The sequence below is a fragment of the Belonocnema kinseyi genome, chromosome 10, assembly GCF_010883055.1.
Source record: "Belonocnema kinseyi isolate 2016_QV_RU_SX_M_011 chromosome 10, B_treatae_v1, whole genome shotgun sequence".
In the NCBI taxonomy this organism is placed as follows: Eukaryota; Metazoa; Arthropoda; class Insecta; order Hymenoptera; family Cynipidae; genus Belonocnema; species Belonocnema kinseyi.
In genome coordinates this window covers 33760388-33770991 of record NC_046666.1, presented here as the reverse complement: position 1 = coordinate 33770991, position 10604 = coordinate 33760388, and the positions used below count along the sequence as shown (strand labels likewise).

General features: G+C 23.2%; 1 protein-coding gene across 1 annotated transcript in view; it reads left to right on the top strand.

The window, feature by feature from the left end:
• The window catches only part of LOC117181865 (kinesin-like protein KIF12), a 68185-nt gene that overhangs the window by 49438 nt on the left and 8143 nt on the right, over positions 1 to 10604 (top strand). The window contains exons 9-13 of the mRNA XM_033374875.1: positions 1692 to 1810; positions 1896 to 2000; positions 2247 to 2376; positions 2913 to 3135; positions 6843 to 6993. Of these exons, the coding sequence (XP_033230766.1) occupies positions 1692 to 1810; positions 1896 to 2000; positions 2247 to 2376; positions 2913 to 3135; positions 6843 to 6993 (728 nt within the window). The remainder of the gene's footprint in view (positions 1 to 1691; positions 1811 to 1895; positions 2001 to 2246; positions 2377 to 2912; positions 3136 to 6842; positions 6994 to 10604) is intronic.

Below are 10604 nucleotides of genomic sequence, written 5' to 3'. Positions count from 1 at the left end.
AAAGTTGTAACTAACAGTGGCTGCCTTTTACCATAAATATTTATTGCTTCAAAAAAATATTGAATAAAAATATATTATAGTTCGTAATAATAAAATATTAAATCATTTGATGAACTTAAACATTATCTATAACAAAAAAATAGATGGATCGTTCAAAACTTGAATTTTTTGATCTGGTTGTTTAATTTTTATCTAGGGATTTTTACGTTTTAATTTTTATCTGGGAGCTTGGCTTAAAAACTTCTTAATTTGTTGAGAGTTCGTTTTTTTCAGAATAATTTTTTAAACTAGAAATTCAACTGTTGAAAAATACAATCTCTTACGATTTGAAATATCCACTATGTGTCATACTTTTTGCAGAGAATTCTTCGTATTTTTTTAATTTTTGTGTTTTTTATAAAAATTAAGAACAAATTATTAACTTATCAACTATAATTAAATATATTCTTGAAAATTAGTTTTTTTTTGTTGAAATTAAATTTTTTTAACAAGAAATTCGAATATTTTTGATTTAAGAATACAATATTCTCTGATTGGTGTATTCAATATCACATTTTTCTTTCAAAATTTATTTATTTATTAACTATTATATTTTCGATTGAAAAGTTATCTTTTTTAGTTGAAAATTCAACAATTTCTTGGACAATTTTTTTCTCACTTGATTGAAAAATCTTTTTCAATTGTAAATTCATATCTTGTTGAAAATTCTTATTTTTAAGTTGAATTTAATTGTTTTTTAACATAGCAATGGACTAATCCAGTTAAATATTCCATCATTTTAGTTGAAAATTCATCTCTTTACTTGATAATAATTAATTCTTCTAGGTAGAAAAATGATCATTTTTGTTTATAATTTAATTATTCCAGTTATGTTCATCATTTTAGTTGAAAATTCATCTTTTTGGTTTAAAATTCAACTATGACAATAGAAGATTCATCATTTAAGTGGAAAATACATCAATTTGATTGAAAAATTAACTGTTTTCTTGAAACTTATGTTTTTTTGTTAAAAATTAATTTTTTTACGAAAAACTCAACTATTCTATTTTTCTGTGTTAAATGTATCTTTCTTATACAAAAATCCATCTTTTTTGGTTAAAAATTCAACTATTTGGTTTCAAATTATGTATATTTTGTTGAAAATGCAATATTTTTACTATAAATGTTAGGAATTTGAAGCGTTTTAAATTGAATTTAATATTGCACCGAAATTAAGTTTACTTAAATGAATATATTTCCGTATTTTTATTAAAAATCTCCTTATTTCATTCAAAATATTAATAAGTTAAATATGCACTAAATTGTAAGTCTATGCATATAGAGATATAATAAAAATTTAGTTATTCATAATAAAAATTTTATTTATAAAAAAATTAAAGAAAAGATTAATTATGTTTTAGTATTATTTATTTATTTAATTAATCGATGGTGAATACATTTAAAAAGTACTTATCCATAGTTATGTAATTAAAAATTAAACATGTTAGTTAAACAGTTATTTAATTTTACGTATGAATAGTACTTTTTTTACGCATTTACTTAGATATTTACAGATACTGAAAAAGCATTTTATTTATAATAAACTCGCGAAATTGTATACAGATTCCGAAGCGATTGTTGTAAATGTAATTCTCAGGGAATATTTTTCCAAGATTTAAGTAGACGCCCTGAAATATATTTTATTTGCATAGGTTATTGCATCGCATCTTTAAGCGACGGTAAGAAAAAAAGTGGACACATTCCATATCGGGATAGTAAATTAACCAAATTATTAGCGGATAGTCTTGCTGGGAATGGAGTTTCTCTTATGGTAAATTGAAAATTTCACAGTATATAGAATTTTATTAATAATTTAATTTTGGTTTGTATAAACATTATTTAAAATAATTATACAGATTGCGTGTATATCGCCGGCTCGTTCAAATGCAAGTGAAACATTAAATACTTTACGATATGCTTCGAGGACAAAAAAAATCCGTACCAAACCAATTGTAGTAATGGTACGTAAACACAAATTTTACTATTCCCATACACATGTTTTAACCTGCCTTACTTTTCAAAATAGTTAATTATTTACCCTGAAATTTTGTTTTTGTGATAAAAAATAATAATTTTCCCTTACGGGAAACATGGATTCTTTATTATCACTCAAAATGCAAGCCATTAAAATACTTTATTAATTAGTGAGATCTGAATCTTTTTTTAATTTAACCTTGATACTAAAAAAATGTTTGAGCTATTTTTAGGATCCAAGAGAAGCTTTAATTATAAGTTTAAAGCGAGAAGTCAATGCGCTTCAAACGGAAAATGATCATCTTAGAGCAGCTCTTCATCTTGGAAGTGATGCCTCTAACATAAGTCGCAGTGAGTCTAAAGGTAATTTTGAATTTATGATTTGTATTATTATTGTTATTAATAGTCATTAGGGGATCTGAGTGACTATTTGTACAGAAATTTCGGTGCAAATAGCCTTATTTTTTCACTACACAGAAACATTGCAAACTTTGTCTTATAATTATTAAAATTCTATCAATATTTTCGTGAATGTAAAATTTTTATAACATAACACTGTAGTAAACATGAAAAATTATTTAAAATATTGTAGTTCTATAATTATATAAATTTTCTTTTTTTTTTAATTTTTGCAACGTAGATTTTATGAAAACCTTTACACTGTAGTAAGAAATACAAAATTTATAAAAAAAAATTGTGGTTAAAGAATGTTTCAAACCAAGTTTTTCATAGCGACGATATAAAAAAAATCAGTTTAAAAAATTGCTTTTTAAAATCATTTTTTTTTAATTAAAATATGTTGAACTTTCTGTCATCATCAGAAATGTTTTCAAACGTTTTCAGCGACGTAGATTTGATGGGAAAAAAATTATTTTTGGATATCATTTGTTTTTATGTAGCCGAAAGCCGAGTGCCAAAAACTCCACCGGTAGATCTGGATAAGTTAGCCGAACTGGAAAATTCAGAATTAAGCCAACTCATTCGAGCTTATATGAATGAAAATGAAGCCTTGCGTCGTGAAAATGCAGAACTTTATTCCACACGTGAGCAAGTAATACGCGATCAAGAAGTTGTTTGTAAGGAAAACGAGAGGCTTTTGAAAAAACTAGAGGATGTGAATTCGTAAGTGACATATTTTCCAGTTTTAATGGTTAAAGCACGTATCAAAAATTGTTTAAAATTCTAAAAACGATTTCTTATCCCATTAAGACGTTAATTAAGTAGTTCAAGTCCCCCACTTCCTATACCCCCCCCCCATCTCTCCTTTTCTCTTTTATCATATTATATCCGATCCTATTCTATGAAAAATATCACTTAACCCCCTCCAGGGTGGCCGCTGGACCGGGAAACCTGGAAAACTGGGAAATGACTGTGACATTATTTTTTGACCGGAAATTTTACAAAATTTTTAGAATAAAAATGTTGTCCAACTTTGATTTCAACCGTTTTTTAAATAATTAAATTGTGATTTTTATAAATTATTATATCATTTAGTTTAGAATGCTTAATTCGAAAATCTTTCACTTCCAAAATTTGCCACTTTAGATTTTTAATTTTAAAGCATATATTTTAATTTGAAGAATTTTAAAATGCAGTTTTAAAGGTTAAAAAAAAATAAAAATCAGAAGTTTTTAAAATCGAAGATTTTTTTATAAAAACAGGGTGATCGCCGGGCAGGAAAGCCGAGAATTTTACGAATTTTCAAAAGAAAAATTTACCTAAGTTCGATTTTAACAGTTTTTAAAATAATTAAAGTGCAGTTTTGAAGATTTAAATAATTAAAAATTAAAAACATTTGAAGTTGAAAAATTTTAATAAAAGCAGTTGAATTTTATCAATTGTAAATATAAATGAGTACATTATTCTTAAAATCTATCTGTACTCTAAGTATAGAAATTTGAACAATAATTGATTTGACAAAACAATTCTAGATCCGTTCAGAATTTGAGAATTTCCAGATTGTAACTGTTTCAATCCGAAACTCTTGATAAGAATTGAAATTAATATATCATCTATTCCGATAATTTTATTTTTAAATACAAATTTTCATGATTTCTCAATAATATATTTTTAATTCAGAGTTTCAGGTCTTCCTTTATATTATTTTTTATATTAAATTGAATAAATAAATTTATTAATATATTATTTCTATTTTTTTAGCCATTAAAAAATGTAATCGTACGTTTTACTATTTTCAACTTAAAAATATATCCATAATAATATAGTCCATTTAAGACGATTACATTGAAATCAAATATTTAAAAGAAAACATTTTTAAATTAAATTGTTTTACATAGAAAGCTTTGAATATTTAGATTTTCGAAGAACTTTGAAACTTTTAGCGTTACAATTTTAATTGTTCTATTTAAAAAGGGTTTAATTTATCAGTGAAATTGTTCCTAAGAATCTTAAGAAAATTTTGTATTCTTTTAAAGTCTTTCACAATTATTTAAAAAATTCTAAATTGTTTGTTTTAAATCTGAAAAACTCTACGTTTTATTTTTAATTCGGCTGTAAGTATTTCAAATCATTTCAAGTACTAAATTTAATTCGATTTTTTTAACTTCTAAATATCTCTTAAAATTACTCTAATATTTTTACAAATAATGAGTGTTTTATTATTATTTATAAATTCAAATTAATTTTTTTTAATTTGCAGGATTTTCTAAACGTTATAAAAAAATTCAATTCATTTTGAAATATATTTAAAAGTTCCGAAAAAAAATTCAAAATTTATTTTGAATTTGAAATTTTTTTAAACCACTTCTAGATTCCTGAAGATTTTGAAACATAATTTTAAAGCTTTTACAGGATGCCTAGACTATTTAAAATAAAAATAATCTAACTTCTAATATGTTTCAACAATATGTTTATATGAACATGTATTATAAATGTTTAGAATATAGTTTGATTTTTTAAATTTCATTGACCGTGAAAAATGTTTGCGAACCGGGAAAAAACCAGGAATTTTTTTCTTCGGTTAAAACGGCCACCCTATCCCTTTCATAAAAAATACCAGGGAATTTTAGAAGCCCGGGAAAAAGTCGGAAATGATTTTCTTGATCGGGAATTTTACAAATTTTTAGAAAAAAATCTGTCACTTAAAAAAAAATTTTTAATCTTTCACTTAAAAATGTTCCATTTCAGATTTTAATTTTTAAGCGTACATGCATCATTTAAAGAATTTTAAAATGCAGTTTTAAAGACTCGAAAATTAAAAAATTACGAGCGTTTGAAATCGACAATTTTGGATAAAAAAATCTTTTTAATTCATTTTTAAACAACTTTAAAATAATATATTCACAATTAAAGACTTTTATTTAATGTAAAATATTATTTTAGTCTATAATTTTAAATATTTTAATGAAGAAAAGTAACAATTGCTTAATATTTATAAATATTTCATTGTTCATATAAAATAAATAATTATAAATCAAATATTCAAAACTAAACTTTGAAAGATAAAATTTTATTGTTCTATATGAAAAAATATAATTTACAATTAAAATTCTTAAATTTTTATGTGTAAGAAATTTTGCACGCCTATGATTTTCGGATAAAATTCGAGGGTTTTATAAAATTTAAAATATTACTTCAGTCTAAAATATTCTATTTTTAAACTATTCAATTTGAAATTTTTTAATTAAGAAAATGAACAACTACTTAATATTTATAAATATCTGGCAGTTCATTTCAAATCAGTAATTGTACATTGAATATTCAAAACTTAAAAAAAATTAAACTTTAAACGTTACAATTTCAATTTTTCTATATAAAATTATTTAATTTTTAAGTTAAATTGTTGAATATTGATGAATAAATGAAATTGAACACCTATTATTCTTAGAAAAAAGTCTAGTATGTTAAAGAGATATTTAACAGCTTGGAAATCATTCAAAATTTATTTGAAATTTGAAATGATTTCAAATAATTTAAAAAAAGTTTTGTCTACGTGTACCTACAAAATCCGGATATTCGTACTGTAATTTTGGTGCAAATAGTTCAAGGCCTAATTTGAATAAAGTATAGATTTTTGCAAATTCGTATCAAAAATTTAGAAGCTTTTTAAGAATTATAAAAGGCTTTAAATTAATGAAAAACATTTTCTTCAGATTCCTAGGAAAACCGGAAATAACTTTTTATTTTGAAAAATTAAGTTTAAGAAAATGTTTAAAAAGATTTCCAAAATTATCAACAACGAATCCGGAAAATTTGAAGGAAATAGTTTTAATTGTGTAGGACTTTAAAAAAATTAGGAAGAATTCAATTTATTTTAAAAGATGATAAGAAGTTCTGACAAAAATTCCAAAATAATGTAGGTGTTTCGATATTTTAAAATAAAATTGTGTTCCGAGATTTCGAAATAAAGTTTTGAATCTTTTTAAGGGTTTTTAAAATATCAAAAATGAAAAAAATTAACTTTTAATTTCAGAAGTGTTCTTTTTATAACAAAAATTTAATTGTTCAATTTTTAACATTTCTAGCTTAAAATCGATTTAAATGATTTGCAGCTCAGTTGTTATTACTTCAAATGGAAAAATGTTTAGCTTTAGAGTTCAAATTTGTTAATTTCATTGACCATAAAAAAAGTTTGCGAACAGAGAAATGACCTGGCATTTTTTTATGCAATGTCCACCCTGTAATTTCACTAGCAGGAGTAAAATAAAAAGTATAGTCTACAAGTATTATGATATTAAATTTAATTAATTACTAATATTTTTATTAATTCATATAATTTGAAATTTAAATTAAGTTTTATTTAATTTCTTCTTAATTACTCATATTTTCGATTCAAACATAAAAAATAAAAATGTTCTTCCATTTAATAGGGTATGTTGTCGATCTCCCATTATACCAGCAAGACCAGCGTACTCTTCGGAAATGCTAAATGGATCGAACAATGAAGATCTTCCAGGTGCAACAAATATATGGACTAATCCCTATCCAGATTCGGCTGTACCAAATTATTCAATCTCGAGGGTAATTACATATTCAAAATCTCTTAACTAATTTGTAGGATGAAAAAAAAAGATTGAAAATTTTTTTATAAATTATAGTTTAAGTTTGATACTTATGTTTAAGGACCTCTATTTTATGCGAAGCGCATAATCGCATTTAATGTCTTATATTTTTTTTTACAACGCAAAACTATATTTTCCGTTGCATAATCTACACATTTTCAACTTTTAAAAAAATGATGCATTTACGGCAATTTTAAATGAGATTGATTTTAACTTTTTTTTAATGTTAAGTTTAATTGTTAACTTTTTCAATAAAGAAATTATTTAGTTCACAATGTGCAATTCTAACATTTTTCATTATCAAAATTTTTCATTTCAGGTCTTCATTTTTATGGGTAAATTTTGAATTAAACGAATTTTAAAATTGCAATGTGTTGACAAAAAACGTTTTAAGTTGATGATCTGTGAACATGAATTAAATAATGATTTTTAAAATTTAACTCTAGTTCGAGTATATGAAATTAAACAATAATTTATTGATATTACAGGGCAATTCTGAATCTGTTCGGAATAAACAATTTGTAGATTTTAACGTTAAAAATAAATTTAAATTAATAAATGCACATTTAAATTCTTTTATCAAGTTTAAAACCTTATACAAATGTTGTTTCAGCCAAAAATATTGCATTGTTAATCCATTCAATTAGAAGATTTACAATTAGGAAAAAGATAAATTTTTCAATGGTCAGCAATGTTTAATTGTTGATATGAAATGAGCAATTATTAATGAAATATATAAAACTAAAAATTGTAGAATGAATCGTTTAAAACAGAAAGCTTTGAATCGTGAAATTTCAGTGAGGTAAACTTTGAGTAGGAACGTTGCAATGTTAATTATAATTGTTCTATCTTAAAAACTTTCTAGTAGCTTATCTTGATATAGCTTTAAATCTTGAAAAGATTTCAAAAGATTTAAAACAAAATATAGATTTTTCAACATTTCTAAATAAAATTGTCATGCTTTTTAATGGTTTTCATAGGTTTTAATATAATGCAAAAAAAAATTTCGAAAAATTTTTTCATCATTTTGAAAAATCCGTTTTAAGAGAATCTTTTTTAAATATTTCAAAATATTTTCAAAATTGAAAAAAATATATGGAAGATTTTGAAGCAAGTTTTTTAGTGTTTCAGAATTTATTAAAAGTTTTAGGAAACTTTCAAAGTAAAATATAGATTTTTGGAAGATTTTGAATTAAAATTCTAAAAGTAATTAAAGGATTTCGCAAGATATCAATATAATAGAAGAAATTCTAAAGATTACTACAAAACAGTTCTTTTTTATTTTTAACAAATTTTTAAGAGATTGATTAAAAATATTTCAAAACAAATTTCAATTTACAAACAACAATTAGAAAATTATCAATTTGTTACGACTCAAAATTACAATAATTCAACTTCTAATTAAAAATCTCTTTAATTCATTCTTCAATTTCAAGAATTTAAAATGATAGCCTGGATTTATATTTTTTTGAATTTTTGAACTGTAAAATTTATAAAAGTTCTTAATTTTGCAGTTACGCGACATTTAAATTAAAATTGATCAATTAAAAAATGTTAAAAGCTTCCATTTTACACCCGTAAATTATTTAGCGTTTGAATTAACAATTTTTTAAGTTTTAATTTTATAGTTGAAAATTCAAAAGCGTTCAACTATAAATGTTTTAATTTGAAGGTAAGTTTTTAATATAAATATTAATGACCGAACGAAATTTTGGTGAACCGGGAAATGACCCGGAATTTTTTTCTTTGCTTAAAACGATCACTCTGATACTGTGTTCATTAAACTTTAGAGTTCAGTGTAGCTGTAATTTCCTTTAGCCTAATTAAATTGAACCCAGAAACTCACATGTAAATCAGATTAGAAGGGATTTATAGCAATGCTTTGAATACTTTATAATGAACCGTTACAAAATATTTCTACCCCTCCCCCCCCCCTTACTTACGTAATTTTCAGTTGAAAAAATGTTTTTCTAGTTATTACTAGTATAATTAGCCAGGGTGCCCGAGAAATTCATTTCCGAAATTCCCTGATTTTTCCTTAACTAATTTTTCATTTTCCTTGATCATTAAAGTTCGAATACCATCATTTTAATCTTGTAATATTTTTTACATAGAATCGTTTATAAACGGAATAAAACAATATTTCAGATACAAATAAAAAAATTTCAAATTTATTAATTTATTTGTAACACAAAAAAATGTCTTTTCTACTATTAAATATTACTTTTTAACAAAATTCTTAAATTTTCAACAAAATAATTACATTTTTAACATTATATTTGAATTTTTAACCTGAAAAGATAAATTCCCAACAAAAGTGTCATAGTTTATATTTCAATAGAAAAAGATGAAATTTATTCTTAAAAAGTCTTTTAAAAACAAAAAGTCAGATTTTCTCTGTGAAAATTTAATTTTTCAACACAAAATTATGACTTTTCAACAAGAAATTAATTTTGCATAAAACTGATGCATTTTCACCCAACATTAACGCTAAACAGTAAAAAAATATATATTTTTTACATAGTATAACTTTTACCCAAGTAGTTAAACTTTTAAATAAAAAAGATTAATTTTTAACAAAATTAGAAAAACCAAAGAGATTGATATTCAACTAGAAATATAAACATTCAATAGAACAAAATTATTCGTGAAAAAAATAATTCAACTAAATCTTGCAAACAAAATAGTGGAATACTCAAGCAAAGAAGAATTTTTAACGAAAATGTTGCATTTTTATAACAAAAAAATGAAATACCTACTAAACCGAAGAAATTTTTTTTTAAAAAAGACAAATTTCCAAAAAATATTTCAATTTTCTATAAAAAAAATTTGAGTTGACTTTTCACGATCAAGATATTACATTTTTAAACAAGAAATAAGTTTCAGCGAAAAAAGCTGAGTGTTCAATCCAAAAAAGATGATTTTTTAACAAAAAAGGATGAAGTTTTAGCAAAATTGTTGAATTCTCTGCCAAATTATTTTCATTTTTATTAAAAATGTGAAATTTCTTTTAAAACAAATGAATTTTTTTTTAAATCAAATTTTCTACAAAGATATTTGAATTTTTATTGAAAAAAAGATTCTAGTTCACTTTTCAAGATCAAAATATGAGTTTTTTTTAACAAAAAATAAATTTTATACAAAAGTAATTTTTCTACGCAACAGTTAAATTTTAAACAAGACAGTAAAATTTTCAACCAAAAAGTATGATTTTATAATTTTAATTTTGAACGAAATGGTTGCATTATTAGCCTAGAAAGGTGAAATTTCTCTTAAAGCAGATACTTTTTTAACCAAACCAAAAATAAATCTAAAAAAAGTGGAATTTTCGTCCAGAAAAGATTTTCGATTTCTTTTCAACATCAGCGTATTAAAAATTAAACAAAAAGTAAATTTTTGTAAAAAAAAATGTTAAAAGTTTTAACAAAATAACAGAATTTTCAACCAAAAAGTATGAATTTTCAACAAAAAAGTTTAATTTTGAATCAAACAGTTGCATTTGTATCCAAAAAGCATGTAATTTCTGCTGACGCAGGTAAATTTTTAAATAAAAGAGACAGATTTTCAAAA